Below are 22,263 nucleotides of genomic sequence, written 5' to 3' on the forward strand. Positions count from 1 at the left end.
CCATCCTCATCCTCCCTTTCCGAGCATCCAGCGCGAGCAGAGCCAGAACCTGGAGGGAATCCTGGACCCGCAACCTGATTCCGCTCTGCGCCGATTGGCTCGTGTTTCGGACTCCGCCCCCGAGGTTGAGACTGCCGTTTCGCTGGGACCCGCCCCTCGGCCCTGGGAATCGCCTCCTGGCAGGCCGGCTGTGCCTGCCACTCAGTCAGAGTGGCGGAGGCTCTCGGATCCGAGCCCCGCCCCCTCCCCCCTAATTGATATTATTGGAGTGTGGAGCAAGCGGCCGGTCTGCAGTCGGAGACTTGCAGGCAGCAAACACGGTGCGAACGAACAGGAGGGGGGGAAATTAAAAAAAATCTAAACGTGGAGCAGCCGGCCTGGGACCGAGAAGGGGAATCGATGCAAGGAGTGCAGTAATAATAATAGAAACCCACTTCGGAGCAAACAGCATTTTAAAAAGCTGCGACTCAAGATAACTGAAACCTAAAATAAAACCTGCTCATGCACCATGGTTTTTCAAACTCGGTACCCTTCATGGATTATTTTATGCTACATCTGGCTGCTCCGCTTTGCACACACGGGGGAGGCGCAGGCTGCGAAGGAAGGTAAGGCGATGGGAAAGCAAAGTTTGTTCTGACTTATTTATTTAGCTGTCTACCTGCACGAGCCGGCTCGTCCGCGGCGCTGCCGGCCGCGCCTCCGGCGCCGGTCGACCCTCCCCCGCCGGCTCTCCGCCCCCTCACCGCTCAGGCAGCTCCTGGAGGACTGGCAGGCAGCTAGCCAGGATTGCTCGAATCTCCTGCAGCCCGGTGCCCGGGGCCGTCTATCCGGTGGGAGCGAGATTTCAAGCACTGGCAGTCCGGAGGGCAGAAGCGGCTTTGGAGGGTGCAGGGGTGGGGTGAAAGGGACAGCCGGTGAGCTTCATTCCCTAGGACCTCGGGCGGGTCACATCTCTCCTTTCACCCCTTTCCTCCTCTCCCTTTTCACTGTGTTCACCTCCTGTGGAAGCTGCGGCCAGAGTTGGTTTGGAGACTGAGGAGCGCAGCTCCTAGCGTTCCCACCAGCCCTCCAGCGAGCGGCGGGAGCCTGGAGCCTTCCCAGAGTACCTGAGACTTTTGTGAGCTCCGAACATTCGGGTTACTAATGAAGTGCTCACTGCGTCTGTGGAGGCGGCGCGGGCCTGCGGTTGGCGCTCGGCCGCCGGCGCGGAACAATAACGCCTAGAAGGTGGCTGAAGCGGGGCGCGTGCGCCCCGCGCCCGGCGGGCAGGGATGTCTCCATTCAGGGCGCTAAGCGCGCGGGGCCCAGCGACCATAGGGCAGCGCAGCCCAGCGGGCACGGTAGGGCTGGGGAAGCAGGGGTTGGGCTGGAGCTGTGCAATTTGTAATGGGATGCCGCTGGGTGATTAGAAGTCTCCAATCATTTGACCCAGAGACCTGCAGTACAAGTGGCCAAACCTTGAGGAAGATCTAGGGTTAGTTCTTGTGGGAAGATCCGGTTTCATTTGGTCAGCTAGACACGCCTGTGTATAGTTATTATTATTATTATTATTTTTCCTTCGTCTTTGAACCATTGACAAAAGGTAAAATACCTTTCGGTGCCTGTAGTTGGAGCTGAGGAAAAATAAATCCTGTCAATGGAAGTGTCTTGCTTCTGATAGGTGTCACAACCCCCAACCCTATCTTCCAGGCTATATCCATGTGTGTGTGTGTGTGTGTGTATTTTAAGCAAAATACGAATAACAAGGCTAGCGAACTAGCCTTGTTTCTGAAGTGTGAAGTGCAAGAATCTGTTGGATTTAGGTCATGGTGGTAATAAAGAAGGGGAGTAGTATCGGTCCTCGCTATTTCTATTCCTGAAAACTGAGTGATTTGGTGCTTCTTTTATTTTCTTCGTGCACTCCTCTTCGTTCATTGAATACTCCCCCCCAACCCAGTGCTATATTCTACTCTTTCAAATAGCCTGACCTTGTGACCCCAGTCTGCACATCTGCATTCTCCGTTGGCGCTAAACCCATTGAGAGAAAACCTTGCCTCTGAGCTAATGGTTATGTGTTTGCAAAGGGACCGACCTCTAATACAAATACGCAACCATACACACTAAAATCCACATTTGGATTCTTTTGACATTAGTGATCAGAAACATGAAGCCCTGTCTCCTTGTCGTGATTCCTTCTGAGTAGCGGGACCGGAGGAAAAGTTTACACCGCAGCGGCAAAGACCAGCACCTGAGCACACGCAGACTCCAGCAGGAGTTTGAGCTATAAATAACTGCATCACTAGGGGGAGAGGTTCCTGCAGCCAGAATGTCTCACTCGCTTGGCTCTTCTGGGTGCAAATTACGTGGAGTGGATTCTGATTCTAGGAGCCTGCATTTTCTAAATGCAAGAGTGAGATGTTTGAGACAGGTGGAGGGGATTGCTCTATGGTGGGTGGTCGGCCAGTGCGCCCGACTTCTCTGTCTAAGCTCCCCAAGCTCAGTGCTGATCAAGAGCTGGCGTTCTGGGAGCGAACTAGCTTCAAGGTGGCCCGCGGCGTCGTGGCACACAGGGGTAAGCGCCTTGAGCGCCTCGAGCAAATATTCAGTCTCTAGGATGGTTCGAAGTGGCTGGAAGAATAAAAGGGACCTCCTTCCTCTACTCTCCCCACGCACTTTCTCTCGCGGAGGTCAGTTTCCCTTCCCGCTACTGGAAGGGCGGGCATAAGTCAGTCTGACGCCTGGAAGCTAAGTGCAGCTGCTGCTTTTCTTTTCTGTAAATGTAGCCGCCACTGTTCCCTCAGAGGAGACACTTCCCGAAAGCGTCTCTCCTGCTCCCCGCTCTTTCTGGAGCAAGGGCGCCACCGGCTCCCTGGAGTGCCCAGGTCTGGCGAAAGCCTAATGGATGCTTGGCGCGGCTGGCGCGCCGGTCTCGAGCCCCCGCCCCGCCCCGCCAACGGCCCCGCCCCGCCCCCGGCAAGCCACCGCTGCCCGCGCGCAGCCCTGGACTGGCTGGGTCCCGGCGCTCTAGGTTCTAGCTTCCGTGCACCCACCCACGCCAGCCCGCGCGGCAGGTTGGGGAGCTAGTCAGCCCTGAACCTGTGTCCCGCGTCCGGATCGGCTGCGGGGATGCGCCTCCGTGGAGATAAGGGAGGATAGCTCTTGATACTCCCAACAGAAAGAATAAAGCACGCACTTGGGGTTTATCCTGAGAGTGGACCAGGGGAAGTGATATACCGATCACTTGAGAGCTGCTTCTGATTAAAAGCTCTGTGGTCGTTTTTTTTTTTGTTTTGTTTTGTTTTGATATGTTGGTTGCTCCCTTGTTTGTCATCACCACCCTACTGTGGCCCTTTGCTCCCACCAGTGGGCTGATCTGAGGGGTGTTGAAATGGCTATGGCAGTAAAGGATAATCGCAATGTTAATTTCATTCCCCCAAACCACCCGAGAAGGTCACCTGGATTTTGAATCCAGTTGTCTATTGTTAGTGCGGAAACAAACAGTTTCAAAAGAAGAGACCAGGAACCCACAGTTTCCTTGTGCTTCATTTCTCTTGCTGAGGGTACAAATAAACTTTAAAATTTACTTTTCACTTAAATTCACTAGTCCAACGATTTGTTAATGGTGACAAATGGAAATACAGATTGATATGTTCTAAGTGTGTGAGTGTTTCCTAATTGATAGGAAGTCAAATGTTTGTGTTTAAGATTTTTTTTTTTTTCAGACATAGACTCCCTGACAGTCTTAAGTGTAAAACACTGAAACAAAAACTGATGTCTCTATGACTTATCTTCAGTTACGGGAAATAACTTTGACGTGTGTGAAGCAGTTGAACACATAATCAAGGGCTCCTTTGTTTTCTCAGCACGTTTTCATTACCTTTCAAGTAGTACACATTTTCCCTCTAGTGATTGAGAATTGTTCAGTATTTAAAAAGCTCATTCAACTACATGTTTTTAAGTCAAAATTTTAACATTTTGCTAGGGTTAATGTTAAGTGTATTTACATACCCAAAAACATATGTTCATATGATTTCTGACTAAATTAATGAATTTGCCAAAATACAGTAGTCAGATAAATATTTTTAAATCCATTAACTTATGTAACTCTGAGTCCAGTTTGATCCAAAGAGTTGTCTTTATAAGAGTAATTGACCAAAATGCAATAAAATTATCAAACTGGAAATATGATGTATATCAATGTATAATATTCTAATGCATTATACTATGAGTTCTACTCACAATATTTATTATGCTTTTACAAATATTAAATTAATTACACTATGCTTTTGATAGAAAAAAAAGTGGAATACAACTGGTTTTAGAAGTCAGTTCAGAGTTTAGATATACCATTTTGAGAATTTGCTAATTGAAATATTCAGAAATCTAAAAAAATATTCAAAGCTGATGTTTGATTAACTAAAAAATATGCCTTGTATATATTAGTCAATTTGTTTTTCTTGTAATATTGCTTAACAGTTTTGGTATATATAAGTTATTTTAGGAAGAGAGAAAACATTGAAAAGTTTCTTTTTTTAATAAACTCCAATTCTCAGGAGAAAATAGGAAGTACAATTTGCAGAATATTATAAATTAGTGACTGACTGAAGGGTAATATGAGAATTACACCTTGTGATATTCATGCTGTTGTATTTGAGAAAGTCTGAAGAGTTCAATGGTTTATAAAACTATAACTTGCAGTTGCTGTACAGTAAGTGTATCACATTTCAATTTTTTACTGTTAATTTTTATGTCTTAAAATTTATTTTAATATTTTAAATTAAAGAATACCAAATAATATACTAGTATTTACTATCCTTTTTCCTTCAGAAAGTAGAGTATACTTTTATAAAGTAGCTGTTCTTTCCATCATTCATTTATAGAAATAATTATCTGAATATCATAAATCATATAGTGGAAATTATATTAAAAATTTCATATTAAAATGCTTACAGATATGTTTAAAATTTTCATGTAACATTTGGAAATAAAACTTTCTTTTTCAGTACTACTGCTGGATTCTAAAGCACAACAAACAGAGTTGGAATGGATTTCCTCTCCACCCAATGGGGTACGTACTTCTACTCATAAAATACCATCATTTATTCTTTAAAGTAAGAAACAAAATCTCCCTCTGTTCCCCAGGGGAATTATTCACATTCTTATATTTAAAGTGTTTTAAATCGAAACATGTTGTTCAGTGTTTTGTTGTGTTATGAGACTTGATTTCTCTCAATAGATAAAACATATTTAGAACTTGGGGAAATGGGGAAAAATATCCCTATAACCTTAGCTTTTGAGTTCTTATTGTGAGTGGAATCAGACCTCAGGGTCTAGGCTATAAATACTAGCTAATTACAGGGGACATTCCCTTGACAAACTCACTTAAACCTTTCTTTTGTTGTTGTTGTTGCTTTTTACTTCTGTAATATAGTCACCAGATAGGTTGTGTGTAATTCTTTAAAAGTAAGAAATCTTTTATCCTTAAAAAAAATTAGTTTCACCATCTTTTATAAAATACTCTAAAATGTAACTAAAAATGTAATATGTTGAACATTGAGGCATAAGATTTGCTGTAAAAATTATCCATATTTATATCATATGATATCTGCTGTTATTAATCTGTAGTGATGGCAGAATGACATATTACTATAAAAATCTGCTACAGTAAATGTAACAATAAAAATCCATCAGAACAGGAATAAACCTTAAAAATGTTGACATTTTAAATATTTTTAATATATTTAGAAAAAACATTTTTTCATTTTGTTTACTAGCCATGGTTTACGGTCCTAATTCTAATTGTGGGATAGGGAACATTCTTCATCCCTTATTAAGGCAAAGTGCTTTGAGGAAGGAGAACATACAGTGTTACTTAAGTTTGCTTCACCACATGAGGAAATCTGGAATCAAAAGAGCTTGAATTCTAAGGATATAAAAACTGTTAGATACTGCAAATAGAAGAATGAAAGTCTGAGAGGGATTTTTTAGTAGAAGAACAATATCATAAAATCAATAAATCTTGAACTGAAATTTAGTTTTAAGAATGCACAATGTGGACAATTTTAATCTGCCTAAAACATTCAGAGTTTTCATTACATTAATTTTTGAGAGATTGTTTTAGATCATATTTCAGTTATCTCTACTAGTCACAATAAATTATGAAAAAGTGACAAATATTTCATGATTAATATAAAAGTACACTGAGTTTGAGGTATGAATGTAATACTTTCCTGAAAGTGAAGTGGTTTCCATGAGTAAAATAATATTCATAATAAAAAAGAAAGATATTAATGATTAAAAATGAAACACATTTCTTGCCAGTAACAGATTTAGTATATTTTCTACCATTCATCAGTTAAAACAAATAAAGATAGAACATAGTTTTCTCCCTGAGGAGAAGTAAACTGTTATATGATTGTAGCATTTCACTCATGTAATGCACAAAATTATAATATGACTTTCAATGTTATCTTGGGCTCAAATGGGCATTTTTATCAGTCCAGAGAATCTTGGGCTAATAGTTAAACATATATGGCAGTAGGAATCAACAAATATTATTAGAACATGAGATTGACAATATTTTCCATGTATGATACAGATTGATTCAAATGATTAAATAGAAAAATGGAAAAATATTGTTATTAACACATAAGTTTTGAAAAAATATTTTGCAAGTATGCTATAAAAATGCAGTGCCTAAAGTAAGACACCTTTCCCAATAGTGTCATTTTTGAAATGACTGTAGTTTTAGATTATAAAGCAAGAGTTGCTTTAAATGTATTTATGTAGTCTTTCTATTTGTTACTTATATCACAGTTTTCTTAAAAATTTCTCCTCAGAAATAAAGCAATTTAAATACAAATTTTAATTAATTGAGCCTCATATGAAATAAAATCAATTTTTCATGCATAGATTAAAAATATTCTTGAGGTAGATATAGGAAGTTTTGAAATATATTGCTTTTTAAGTTAGCCTTAGTTTCTGCAAACTGTGGAATTGTCAAAAAGAGTAAATTTATCTTTGAGGATTTTTCTTTTTTTTGGTAGATTAACATTACTAATCTTACTTCATTTGATAAATTTAATCTAATCAAGAGACCAAACTCTACTCATCCAAATCTATAAATTTTGTATATTTGGCTGAGTGCCGAACAAAGTATAGGCAACTAACTGAAACAAAGAAAAAAATGTGAGTACTGTTAACTACTCAAACAAAATTTGTGCTAAAGAAGGTGCAGTATGAAAATTGGTTCTTTACTATATATGAAGACCTTTTTCGATACTAGCCTGTTACAATAAAATTGTAGCTAATATTATAGAACTATTACAAGAAATTTATAAATTGTAATGTATTGCTATTTTGTCAGTTCTGTTAATTTCCTAAGAACAGTTTTAAAAGTAGATAACAATATTACATAGAGCAATTCAATTGATACACTAATCATGTTTAACAAATAAAACTCATTATCAAATACTTGTAATATTATTTTCCCATCTTTTCTTGAAACAATAGTTTAAATATTACATCCTAAGTGATTTTGGACTTGTGTACTATTATAATTTTATACTTGACATGTGTGATTGCAGAAATTAATACAAGTAGATGCATTTAAGTATTAAGGTATCATAAATGTAAAATAGAAAATTTCCCAATAAGAGTAATAAATAACAGAAACTATTCTTATTCTAGGCTTTTAAGACTATTAGATAAAATGAATTCTTTACTGTTGAGCACTAGGTAATACTATATATGGTTCAACAATCTTTGAAATTGTTACTAAACTGCCTGTTCTTTTTGTTTTTTGGTGAAAACATAATTTTGGTTGGTTTGTAGTATATATTGTATCAGAATATGAATAGACATTTTTAAACTTCTGATGTTTCCTGACAGAAAGCATATTACAAAATGAGGTACAACTTGCTGATTTGTCATGTCTATTGATTGTCTATTGAAAACAATTTTTATATAAAGACGAATCATTTTTGGAACTATTTATTTATGGTTATGTGACTTTATGTACAATATTAAAACAGTACTTCAATATATAAACAACTCTGTAAAATGCTACTCCCTTATAGCTCATTTTGAAAAAATTGTAATATATCTCACCTTGTAAATAACATGTCATCAAATACGTTTATATTTCACTTCTCTTAGCATTTTTCTCCCCCATGTTTTTAGGTAATCTGTAAGTTGTAGTATAATATGGCCACTTAAAATGTCAACTGAGTTTTCAGAAATTCTGCCATGCATCCAAGTGTATATACTTTAAATGGTAATTTAAATAATTGTGAATCTTAGTCTATAAAAATTGTAATCTCAGTGGAGAATACAGACATAAGCAAACATGCAAAAAGAAATGCTAATATACTAGCAAACAGATATTAAACAAAATGAAATATTTATTGTATGTTGAAACAAAGCAAGCAACATAAGTGATGTTCCAAGCTGAAGTGGAAATCCTTCTTTTCTCTGGTTTGCAGTGTTTGTTGAGATAGGAATCAACATAACACTTTCAATGATCCACATTTGGGATATAGTTCTTCTATGCATTTTGAAAAGCAGCATGTTATCTTTTTTTTGTTGTTGTTCTGAATAACTGATGACCTTTTTTTTTTTTTTAATTTTCACAGTGGGAAGAAATTAGTGGTTTGGATGAGAATTATACTCCAATAAGAACATACCAGGTGTGCCAGGTCATGGAGCCCAACCAAAACAACTGGCTGCGGACTAACTGGATTTCGAAAGGCAATGCACAAAGGATTTTTGTAGAATTGAAATTCACTCTGAGGGATTGTAACAGTCTTCCTGGAGTACTGGGAACTTGCAAGGAAACCTTTAATTTGTACTATTATGAAACAGACTACGATACTGGCAGGATTATAAGAGAAAACCTCTATGTAAAAATAGACACCATTGCTGCAGATGAAAGTTTTACCCAAGGTGACCTTGGTGAAAGAAAGATGAAGCTTAACACTGAGGTGAGAGAGATTGGACCTTTGTCCAAAAAGGGATTCTATCTTGCCTTTCAGGATGTAGGTGCTTGCATAGCTTTGGTTTCGGTCAAAGTATACTACAAGAAGTGCTGGTCCATTATTGAGAACTTAGCTATCTTTCCAGATACAGTGACTGGTTCAGAATTTTCCTCTTTAGTTGAGGTTCGAGGGACATGTGTCAGCAGTGCAGAGGAAGAGGCGGAAAACTCCCCCAGGATGCACTGCAGTGCAGAAGGAGAATGGTTAGTGCCCATTGGAAAATGTATCTGCAAAGCGGGCTACCAGCAAAAAGGGGACATGTGTGAACGTAAGTAATATGTGCTCTTATGATTCTTTGAATATTTTTACTACTTCAGATGTCAGACATTTTAAGTAATAATAATAATGATTCAAATAAAAAATATGCTCTATATAATCTGTTGAATTCAGTAGATCTGACACAAAGTTGGACTTAGCAAATGCCTGGTGTGGTATCTACACTAATGATGTGTTGTAAATATTGGTGACCATGATATTTGTTAAAAATTTAATTTGTCCTGATATGAAACTCAACAGTTTCACTTTGGGCTATGGGGCTTAAGATAGGAGACCAGATAGGTGGACTAGAATTAGGAGGATTAATGTGACATTAATCAGGATTTAATGAAATGTGATTTCTCCTGTTTTTAAGGAGTGAAAAATAGAAGTTCAACTGGACTGCTAACAAGAGTTCCACAAATAGGCATGGAATAAAATAATATCTTTTCAAACTTTAGAAATGTTTATTACAAATAATATAACTTTGATAAAAACTCATTATATTTCACTTTATAAGTCTGCATTTACTTCTATCAAAGATGTATTTCTTTACTGGACTAGAAGTTAAAATGAGTGCTCTTCTGAAAGTCATGTTATAATGGGCCACATTTTTGTGAAAGTGGACCAAAGTGAAGTTTAGTTATCTATGTTTATCAGTTGAATGTTCTTTATTTATTTTCAGACAATACTAGCATATAAATTACTAAATCTTTTTCTTTCCTTTGTAAAACAGGCTTTTCTCTTATATAGAATTATGTGGTCAACGGGTCATTATTTTTCATTTTAAAGCAATGCCACATAAACCTTCCATATTGATATTATTCTACATGTAGGTCCTAAAAAAATCTTATTATAAAATTATATTACTTATATCACATATGACTTATAATATATATCACCAAAATAACTTTTGTATATTCTTTATAATCCTATAACAGCAGCCTATGAGGTAGGTTAGAGGGGACTAGAGCTAATCATACCTATTATAACTGAATTTGCTTGATAACATTATTTTCAGACAGTGTATTCTGTGCATATTAGCTTACTTAATGAGGTAGGTATGATTATCATGTCTGTTGTAGAATGTAGAAAGTTGACTCTAAGAAGGGTTAACTAGCTTGCTTGGCATTATATTAGTAATATTTGCCTTTCCTTACATTCATAGTTAAGGCATTCTGACTCTAGGGCCTGGGCTTTTAGCAGCAAAATCACTATTGTTTCTAAGAAGATTCCTAGTAAATATTCTTTTTCATTGCTGAAGTTAAATGTCTCACATGTAGCAATGTTGTGCCCCATATATCATATAAAAATCATGTTGTTTCCCTATAAATTTTTTATTTTACTGAAATAACTGAAGAAATAACAATTTTAAAATGTATTTAAATCTGTGATATCCCAAACAGTCACATATAGTTCTTGGCACTTTGGAAAGTAGCTCCTCTGAATTCTGATGTGTTGTAAATAAGATTTACAAACTGGATTTCAAAGGCATACTACAAAACAGAAATATAAGATATGTCATAAGTAATTTTTAAAAAATGTTTACTGCAAGCTTAAGTCATATTTTAGATACATTGAGTTAAATTTAACATAATATCAAAATTAATTTCAACTGTTTCTTTTTATTCTTTTCTTATTTTAGCTACCTGAAATCCAGAAAGGACACACATTGCTCACATTATATTTCTCTAGGAAATATAAAACATTTTTAGATAGAGTAACTGCAAATATATTTTCAATACTGTTTGAAGAGTTAAATCCTTTATTAGGATGGTTGCTAAACATACAAAGTACCGTGGCTCAGAACTCAGTTATTTTTTGTACTTTATGTGACAATGTAAAGTGAACTCTAAGCAAAGCAAATAGAGATGCTGTAGGTTCAGGTCTCATAGAACAGCTTAGCAGAATCTTTTCATTCGCCTTGAGGGAGTCAAATCCAACTCTCACTGTCTTATTTCTTGGCCTCTCACTGATAATATTTTTAATCTAGTAGAAAAATCCTTCAGGTCCTATAGCATATGTAGAAATCAGTACTAGGAGGTAGAATGCTATTGCACAGGGTATGGATAAAAGTATTTCCACTGAAAAAAATTCTTGCTAGTGTACTAATCATTCAGTGAAAAAGGTTTATTGATCCATTCGAAGTTACTTGAAAGTGAAGGTGGTTTCAACGATATAATTATTTCAAAATTTTAAGAACACTGCTACACTTTTGTTGTAAAAGCAGCCAGTTTTAATATTTTGCAGGTCTTACTTGATGTGGAGATAGAATTTAAAAGTTTTGCACATTTAAAAAATGGAAAATAAGAAAAGAACAGATATACATATAGAAGTACAAAATTAAATTTGCTTAAGAACAGAATAGGAAATAACATCAAAGGTCTTGCTGGTTTAAAATTTAAATGTTATAATGAAAATTATAGTAATTTTTTTGTTTCATTTTGTGCAATTTAATTCCAATGAGTTCTACATTTATTTTCCAAGAGAAAGCAATCAGGAAGTGTGTGAGTTCTATACATTTAAGTAGAAAATTTAATAAGAAAAAGACTTTAACCACAATAAACAGATGTATTTATTATTAAAACAAAAGTTCCCAATTTCTTCCAAATGAGCAGAACCATTTCTTTAAAAGTAGTAGTATTAAAATTAATTGTTTTAGTTTTAAGAATTGAAAACACATTTGAATACCAAGATTATTGCAAGTTATATGATGTACCTAAACAAATAAACTAAAATTATTCCACTGCCATCTCCATGAACCCTGCCTTGGGATAGATGGAATTAGGTATTAATACTAAGTGTCTATTTAAAAAAAATGATTAAAGAAGGCAAGATGCCTCCTTACGGTCTCTTATATGTACATGGCTGTAAGTCAGGTAAATTGTTTATGACATAACTTTCTTAATTTTTTAGACGTGGTGATGTTGACAAAGGAATTAAATACCTTAAACTTAACTATGGAACCATGTTCATTTGCAAAAGCACTTCTCTCCCTGGCATAATTCCAGTGCATTGCTGTAAGAGTGCTTGTCTCTGGATTCAATCCAGGCCTGCCTTTATAATATTCCTCCTGTTTAATTTCAATGATTCTGTTAAGAGTTTGAAAACAAATCCAGTACCATATTGAGGAAAACTAATGTTTTGAGAGAGGATGCTGGTGAGTCCCTAGCCAAACAAGGGTGGTTAGTCACTTAAAGGCAAGTTTATCTGGGCACTTCCTGATGTGGTAGCCCATTGTATATTTGATAAGAGGATAATATGAAATATGAGTAATGATGAAAACTGACAACAATTTTGATTGGTTGATATGATTTTTGTTTCATGAGCTTGAAAAAAGAACTCAGTTTTAAAAGCAAATTATTTCTCAGGTCTTGTAATTCTTAAAATAATGCTTTCATGAGAATACATATTCACAATAATTTTTAAAATATATAATTCCAGTTAGTAGGCTTTTCTTGTCACAATTTATTTTGAAAAATTTATTTTTAAGTTGCAATGTCTATTTAAACTAGCCAATATATTTTCCTAGATTAAAAATGTGATTCTTTAAAAATATAGAGCACATTATTATGTTTTACATATACAAAAAAGTTTTGAGAATACTAATAAAATTGTATAATGAAATATATTTTAAAATTTTATAATTTCTGTATCACTTTATTCAACTTAAAAATTAGAAAGGTGTTTTGAGGTGTGTGGAGCTCAGGATTATGACTTGGATTTGGGTAAGAAATACAGTGTATGCTGAACAAACATGTTCATTTTCTCATTTAATCCTTATCACATCATTAAGAGATGGAAAGTTTTATGTTTTTCTCTTTCTTTCAATATATGAAGAAATCAAAGCCCAGAGACATTAATAAGTAATATAATTAGATGAGAATTCAGAATCCTGATTGTCAATTTGTCTTTTTTCCCCACTGTACTATACTGCTACCCTAAAATTTTCTCTGGAGTTTTCTAGGTATATCTTAGTTACTGAACAACTGATGAAACATTATTTTAAGTAGGTAACTTAATGCCCAGTTTGCCTAGAATAATTATTTTACTTTTTATAATTGCTTTTTTTTTCAATTTTAAATGTGCTTTTTCTGATGAAATGATAAAATATATCATTTAACTATAAAAAATTAAGGATGTAATGTAGTTTCATGCACATATTCCAGAACATAGAAATGTGATTCACTTACCGTATTTATTGCTCAATTTTAAATTTTCTGAAAAGTAAAGTACAGAAATTTCCTTTTTAGTGATTTTATGTATTTAGATGAATAATTTTCAGTTTAATGATTTTACTTGATAGTCACTAATTATTTTCCATTAATAAGTTAGCAGTTCTACAAATATTTTAATGTATAATTATGCACACATTGCATTTATAATTCTATAAATTAAAACCTGCATTCAACCTAATAGTCGTAACAATATTTAAAATCTGTTTCTTGATTAGATATTTGGAAAATCATTCTTATTTTTTATAGACAAGCAACATGTAAATTATAACACCAGTTTTTATGATAACAAACAAGTCTTTAATTAAATAACATATACTGAAATGGAAGATAACCACAAGGTAAATGTGAGTTTTTTAAATAGAGTTTTAAAATTCGGTCTCCACAACTTACCAGGTACATAAAGTAGGACAAATTCTATAAACTTTAATTTCTTTAAGTATAAAATGGGGCTAATAAAAATAGTACCTCCCTCACAGCATTCATGTCAGACCTTAATGAAATAATACATGTTAAAACTCTAAGAATAGTATCTGGGACATAGCAAATAATCAATGAATACTTGCTGTTATCTTATTATTAATAATGCAACAAGGAGTTTGCTAAGTAAAGAAATCTCATAGTAATGAGTGAATGAGTATGTATCTTATAGAGCAGAAATAGTTAAATATCCTTTAAACCAATAATCTGGCTCAGTTATTTTTCTTAGGAGGACATTTAAATAAAAGAACTTTTGACCTAGGCTTTTTTTCTCTCCAGCAATGTGCATAACTTCAAGTATTGGAAACAATTGAAATATTAGAAATTAAGGTATATCATATTAATTTAGTTTAGTTCTTAAAATATCAATACTGCCTATCAATGATAGGAATTTTGAATTGTCTTATTTAATAATATCAACAAAAAAGAAAATAAACTTCTGCATTTTTTGATATTTAGAGTCATGCACAATATACCCAGAGGAAAAAAATGGGTCATAAATATAACAATAAATATGTTAGAGACGGTGGGATTATGAGTGATCTTTTGTTCTTTCAAAGATTTTAAAATATGGAGAAAATTAATTCTTATCTTTTACAATTTAATTTTTAGTTATAAATAACCTGATAGTTCATACAAATACAAGATGAATTATACCTTCAAAGTATGGGTTTTCAAAATTATATTAGCTTCTGTATAAAACAGATAATGGAGCATAGTAAATGTCAAGCATAATTTAAACAATATAAAAGGCTAGCATTTCAAAGCATTTGATAGGATTTTATTCATTTGGTAGATTTTATTCATTTGATCATTAGTTATTAATAGATAGCAAGTCCTATTTGAACTCCTCCACGTGTATTAATAAATTTAATCTTGGAGGCAGGTGTCACTAAGTCATTTTGTAGGCATTATCATTATCCAAGAATAAAGCGATACTTTAATTGAAGTATTAATAAAATACCTCAATAGTATATAATAGGTTACATACATCATCTGTATGATGTATGTAAACTTTTTTATTTTTTGGTACTGGGGATGAAATTCAGGGGCACTGGGCCACTGAGCCAATCCCCAGACCTACTATGTATTTTATTTAGAAACAAGTTCTAACTGATTTGCTTAGCACTTTGCTTTTGCTAAGATTGGCTTTGAATTCGAGATCCTCCTGACTTGGGCTCCCAAGCCACTCTGATTACAGGTGTGCATCATCACATCCGGCTATTTTTTTTTTTTTAATGTAAAGAAACCAAAGCATATTGAAGATGGGTTAAGTACTCATTCTTACAGAGTGGCAGCCTGCTATTAAATCAAGGTGCTCTGGCTTCATAATCCTTAACCTGTACCCTGTTTTTTTTTGTAGAGGAGTGTTTTATCTATTGCAGATGCTTATAAAAATATAATTTCAGAATATCTAGAAAATAAGTGATACTAACCTGAACATTTTCTTTCATTATTATTTCAACATTTTTGTCTCTGTCTTAACTAATATTATAACTATTTTATCTGCTTTGTCATTTGCTTTCCTATTCCAGTTCTTTAAGTGGCAGTCAAAATATACTTTGTAAATCACAATATAAATGAGGTCCTTTTATTATTGAGAAAATGCCAGCCACTTAATTGCCCACTGAATTCACTATTTTTTATGTTGGCTTTCAGATCCTTTCATCTTGACCCCAGTTGCATATTTTCCTTCAGGTCCTTACTCATCTACCTGTCAATGGCCTTGTTCTACCTTGTAGATATTTCTTGGATGCCACATTAAAGAATATTTGGCCTCTAAAAATCAGGAAAACAGATTAACTCCCATGCTTCTTATGATCACTTACTGTACTGAAATCCTGCTTCCTGGAAGAAGCTTTCCTGCCTTCTGTAGTTACTTCTTGTCTGTATTTTGGTGGTTATGGTTAGTACTGATCTTCTGGGTCTTACCGTGCATTTATTATTTTCTACACCCATACCTTATGTTGTGGTTTCCGGACAAAACCCACCAGGGTAGCTTAGGTTAAAAATTTAGACCTTTCAAATTAAATGCTATTTATACCCGGTTTGATAATATTTCCTTTTGAATAGTTATTCTCCACCCTCTGCCCATGGCAATAATGACATGGTATTACATTTTATTCATACATACTTCCCTGTTACACTGTATAAGCTTTGTAACACTCCAAACTTAAGTGTTCTACCGACACAACACAGTAGTGCAGTTCCTTGAATGACCTTAATCTTCTAATAAGTGTTCATCAAATTTCTTAATGTTTAGTCATATACTACTCACTGAAAAGGCGAATATTTTCTGACTCCCGGTACCTGTCATTAATTTACTTCTGTACATGGCTGTTCTCTAGGAGTTGCCTTAAACTTTGGGAGCACAAGAACTCTCCATTGTGTTTCATTTTCATTGTCACATAAAGCAGGATGATGTGCTCAGAGTTACAAATGTGGACAGCACACTGATCCAGATTTGAGAAACTTATTTCTATGAAAATAACTGTTTTTCTTCATTGTTTTGTACCATTTCCCGTCTCTGCCTTTTTGTCTTTCTTTTCAATTTCTCCACCTCCCTTCTGGAATGAAATGAGAAGTATTTCACCCACTTTGTATGTCTTGAGAAACAAAAAACCAAGAGTTTGAGAACATTTTCTAAATCAAAGAAGTCTGGAGAGCTGTCTATCTTTCTTACCTGTAAAAATAATTTTTTATCTAAAATTATATTTTTTTGGTTCTGCATTGTGTATCACAAATATTTGAATTGAAGAACAAACAAAAATAGAAACAAAATTTAGAAATCATTCCTTAAACTAAAATGATATTCTTTTCTGTAAATTGAAAAGCATGTATGTTTCATTATATGTCAAAATGCATCTCTAGTTTGAATTATACCTCTGTTACCTTTATAATTTCCCCCACTCTTCTTTAAATTATTCACATTCAGAAGCTCCTAGTTGTCTTAAGGCATTTTTGAATCTGTAATGGATCTTCAGGAATGTTACCTCCATGGTCCATGCCCACAGATATCTATTCCAAAAGCAACTGCTCTTATCAGTTTCTTTTGTACTGTCCAGAGATAGCTGCTCATATATTTTTATAAATGTAGGGAAATATAATTGTGATATTTACAAGTAGAATCATTTCACAGTTTTCTTTTGAACATTATGAGTTTTAACATTATCCTAATTTTTTTTTTACTTATCTTCAGTTATTTTTTTATGTACCCACAATACGTTGAGTATGGTAATTAATCAGTAAATAAAGAACAGAAAGAAGCATGAACCAATAAAAGGCAGGAGAAAATAAGGAAGGAAATGTGAAATTGTGTGTCTGATTTAGTTTTCTTTAATTTACGATTATTATATGGGTTTGAGCATTTCTAATTAAGATAATATTAGCAAGTATATGGTCATGTTTTATATTTCTAGTGGAAATTTAAATTATCTTTAATTCCTGCCAGGTGGTATCATAGTATAAAGCAGATATTTTGGATTTAATTTTATTTTTATATATAATTTACAGAAATTTCCTCTAAGACAATTATTGCTAATCTATAAAACATTTTATTCACAATGATTTTGTCTATATAGAGCTATAAAATATAGTTATATTGTGTGAAAATAATATTTTTATGAAGAAATGTAATTTGGCTCTATCTGTGATATTTTTCTCTATGTGTATGAAATATGATGTATGAATCATAGAAGAAGATTTCAGAAAATCATTTTATTTCAGTTTCTCTCACATAAACTATTTTAAATTAATACATCACCTGCAAAATAACTCACACATTTAATTTTATGAACTGGATTCATATCCTCATTAGTTGTTGATGTAAAGACAACATGTAAAAAGTAAAATGTCATATACACATATAATTTAAGGTTTTATTTTAAACATTTCAACTTGGAGTTTAGGTAAAATTAATGATTTATAGACATTTTTATTTTCCTTTTGTACCAATGGTATAAAGTTTGTTAAAAGTTATTGAATCTGCATGTCACAATGCAATAGTAGTCCCAAATGACAGCCTTTCCTAGGAACCAAACTTTGGTTCATTCACTTAAATTACTTACTTTTGGCCAAGAATGTTATTTCTTGTCTCGAATGTATTAGCAAATCATGTAGCTTTGAAAGGTCATATACTATGCTTGCTGTATATCTTGCAACATTATGTCACCTAGTCAAGCCCCTCACCTCTGGTCATGTTAGCCTTTGACCTGCAATAAAGTCATTACCACTGAATTATAACTTTTTGTAGAAAACCCAAATCTGTGGAAGGAAGTACCATGGTGCTTTTCAGTAAAGTATAAGGTTGATCACATATAATTTTACCTGCATATCTTGCATTTATTATTATTAAAGTTGAATGATCAATGATCTTTTATATTGGTATAAGCTCCTTTACTTCTTAAGAACATTTACAAAAAAGACAGGGCATGAGAATTAGAATAGAAGTGGATAGAGTAGAGTGTATCTAAAGAATCTACTTAAATTAGCAGTTAATAGATGTAATAAAAGTTTATTTTGAGAAAATAAGTGAAAGATTAGTAAGCTCACTATATGACTTTATGTTTACCAGTGATTTATATCTACCATGTCTATTTTAATAGTAGTTTACTACTATTGTCCAAACTACTTCCTATGTAGGTAATTATACTTAATGACATTAATTACATTAATTTAAAATAATAGGTTAAACTAATAAACCTAGTGGATTTTTAGAAATCTTTTTTTATATCCAATTTTAACAAAGTGAAATAAATTATGTGGCATAGTGTTCCTAATTAAGTTGATATTTTCATATAACTTAGTTTTATCCTTCAAAAGATGTAGGAGGTAAGATACGCTACTTACCCACTGAAATATCACACATTCTTTATAACAAAGATGCTTTATGGACATACACATGCTATTTAAGGATATATTTTCTTACAAGAAAATTAGAATTATAAATTCTTGGAATGTGAGTTTATATCATAAAAGATAAATTAGAAGGTTTTATTTTTTATGGTCTTTTGTTTTAAATCAATGGGACAACTAAAATCCTCAAATATAGTTCTAATAATTCATCCATGAGAGTTGCAAAATTAAAATCACAGATTTCTCTGTTTTTTTTGTACTTCACCATCTCAGTTATATACAATAAAAATATACATACACACATATGCACATAAGCACACATATAAATATAAACATGTATACATGCATACATAACATATAAACCTTCATATACACACAAATACATACACACACTCAGCTATGCCCATCAAGAGAAAATCATACCTGAAAATTATGGAACAAGGAAACAAAGTTTATTTTTCTCCTTGACCCATTTTTAAGTTTCTAAATTGCTATTCACTAATCCCTTAATTTATAAATGCTTAAACAGTTAAGATATTCTTCTCTGTGAATGTCATAATTCAACAATTATAAAGAGGCTAAAAATTCCTATGTAATATTCTTGAATTATTATACATTTAAAGAAAAAAGAAAATAAAGTCACCACTATAATGTCTTTAAATTAGGCTTCAAAAAGCCAAAAATTTACAAACACCTTTTTATTGTGGTAGCTGCTTATAGGATATCTTTACAATATGTAATACTTGAAGACTGTGTCTTAGAATAGAAGATAAAGTAAATTCACTCTTTTACTTATGCTATATTTCTGTAATATTCTAGATATGAGGAAAATGGATTTTAGCAATAAATACATGATTTGAATACTGTGGAAATTGTGTGTAAATACATTTAAAAATGAGAACACTGGAAACCTCTTACCTTTCAGTAACCTAGCTTTTGAGCAGGAACAGTCTGCTGCTTAACAGGCAAGTTTTGAATTGAATCCCTCTGAGAATCCTTCAGACTTTAGCCCCTTAGACCTTAAAAGGGCAAATGGACAATTCTGCTAAATATGTTTTACCAAACTGACCCTTAAAATTAGCACCTGGTAAGCTTAGACATTTATGTGGGAGCTGGAAATCATGGGGCTCCAAGTTTATATTGAGATGATTATTCTCATTTTCTGAAGGAAAACTGGAAAGAACTTTTAAAATTTATTATAGGCCACAATTCATACTGTGCCTGAAGTCCCCTCCATGTTAATTATACAAATCAAATTAAGATTTATAATTGTATTCCAATAAAGTATAAAATTACAGAATAAAAAAAATATATAGGAGAACTGTGTTTTTCAGGGATGAGCATAATTATTTGGTAATTTTTCCACTTTGAAAACTTCTTAAGTATGATAGTGTTGCCACACTAAATTCAAACAGCTGTTTTGTGGACTTTCAAGATTATTTGTGGACTGCTTATGTACCTAGGCTTCTTTTTAATACAGCTTGCCTGTCATTAAGGTAAAATGGAATTTATTTTCCATTCCTGCTCCCTCTAGTTCGTTCGTTCGTTCGTTCGTTCGTTCCTTCCTTCCTTCCTTCCTTCCTTCCTTCCTTCCTTCCTTCCTTCCTTCCTTCCCCTCCTTTTTTCCCCCCTTATTCTTTTTCTGCTTATTCTCTAACAGTGTTTTAGACTTTGACAATAGCTTTTTATTTACTCACACTATTCCTTGTTTAAAACTTTTTAGGATATACCTTTCCATCTATTAAATGGATTTAAATAGTAAAAGTACATCTACCCTTTCCATTATTTATGTTTATTTATTGAAACATAAGTTTGTAGCTGGTAGCATTTTACCCTTTTGCTTACCTTACATGATAGCCATCTAACATAATCAGTGTGATGCATATTAATAGTTAAGAGAAGTAATTGAACATTACTAATAGCTCTTATTCTTTATCATTGCTAAGTTTTGATCTAATGATGACATATATCACAGTTTGCTTTATGTTTTCTAATAATTTTTTTTGGAAGTACAAGAGATTAAACCCAAGGGGTACTTTGTCATTGAGCTACATTCCTGAACTTCTTTTTCTTTTTTATATTGAGACAGGGTCTTACTAAGTTGCTTAGAGTCTTGCTAAATTGCTGAGTCTGGCCTAGAACTTGCAATCCTCCTGCCTCAGGCTCCCAAGTCACTGGGATTACAGGAATATGCTACCTTTCCCAGCTCCAATAGAATTCTTAATTAGGTATAATAAGAGGTACAGTTTTTACCTCTTTAAATCCATAGCACTGTTCATAATTTATAAAACCTTCTGAATTTAAAAATAAAAGAGTTTAATAAAGGAAAAATGAAATGATAAATTAAAAAAAATCACAAATCACAGTTGAATTCTGACCTGTTTTGTAGAGTTAGTAACTAAACCACATTTGATCAGTGCTGAAGTTTAAAATCCCTTTTGTAACATTAAGTGTATAATTTCAGAATGACCATCCTTAGTTCCTTAAAGGAATGCAGTCAGTTGTACCTATGAGTGCTCAGAGTTCTTAATCCTTATTTATTCAAAAATGTGTAGCAGTTACATTATGGAATGTTTAAGTTGGAGAAAGAAAAGCAGAAACTTAGGATAGGAAAGAATGTAGTAATAATTTAAAGGTTTTTGCTGCTGGAAAGTCAGATTAGGGGTGAATATGTAAGGAACAAGGTTAGAATACTAACACAATTTGTTCTGATCTTTAGTTTTTAAAGATTTTCTGTCGTAGTGTACTCTGTTGCAAAGAAAGCAAAGTACATGTTACATTTGTAACAGAGCATAAATATTCAGGAGCCTATAAGTAGAGATTGTTTAAGCTCTATATGATATAAACAGAAACTAAGTTTAGGCTGACTTTAAAAAAATTTTTTAGTCATAGATAGACACAATATCTTTATTTTGTTTATTTTTTTTGTGATGCTGAAGATTAAACCCAGTGCCTCACATGTGCAAGGCAAGTACTCTGCCACCGAGCCACAACCCCAGCCCTAACTTTTTGAAAAATGAAACATTGATGTAAACCAGAATCCACTTTAAGCAAAAATATTTTATTGTAGCCATTTTGTTTCCTCCTCCTCCTTCCCTCTTCTTTTTGCCATTTTCTAATTTATAAGATGAGAATAAAAAAGAAAAAAAAAGAAGGAAACAAATAACATGTCAACTCTTACATGTGGATAATCTGTACCAAATATAATGTACATTTTATTCATATAATCCTAAAGGGCATGGCTATTTATTATTCATTAATGTCAGTGGATAACTGATTGTCACTTGTCAGAGTGGACTCTGATATTGGAATGTTGGCATTGATTGATGGATACATTCATGGAAATACACATTGGCAGACTGCTTAGGTTAGTTGAACACATACCATCCTGAACTCAAATTTGGGGGGTGAGGAATTTTATTGGT

At 33.7% G+C, this 22,263-nt stretch overlaps 1 protein-coding gene across 8 annotated transcripts in view; it reads left to right on the forward strand.

The window, feature by feature from the left end:
* Window positions 1-222: 222 nt before the first annotated feature.
* Window positions 223-22,263, forward strand: part of Epha7 (EPH receptor A7) — a 166,860-nt gene continuing 144,819 nt past the window's right edge. For 2 of the 8 annotated variants that reach the window (XR_013425000.1, XM_040283110.2), the window contains exons 1-3: window positions 223-605; window positions 4,983-5,047; window positions 8,613-9,282. Coding sequence is in view for 7 of the 8 variants with exons in the window: in XM_040283110.2 (XP_040139044.1) it covers window positions 509-605; window positions 4,983-5,047; window positions 8,613-9,282 (832 nt within the window). In the remaining variant the exon portion in view is untranslated. The remainder of the gene's footprint in view (window positions 606-4,982; window positions 5,048-8,612; window positions 9,283-22,263) is intronic. The other 6 variants (XM_005340674.5, XM_005340675.5, XM_005340673.5 and 3 more) reach the window with 5 other exon arrangements.

This window comes from Ictidomys tridecemlineatus, chromosome 8, assembly GCF_052094955.1.
Source record: "Ictidomys tridecemlineatus isolate mIctTri1 chromosome 8, mIctTri1.hap1, whole genome shotgun sequence".
Classification (NCBI taxonomy): Eukaryota; Metazoa; Chordata; class Mammalia; order Rodentia; family Sciuridae; genus Ictidomys; species Ictidomys tridecemlineatus.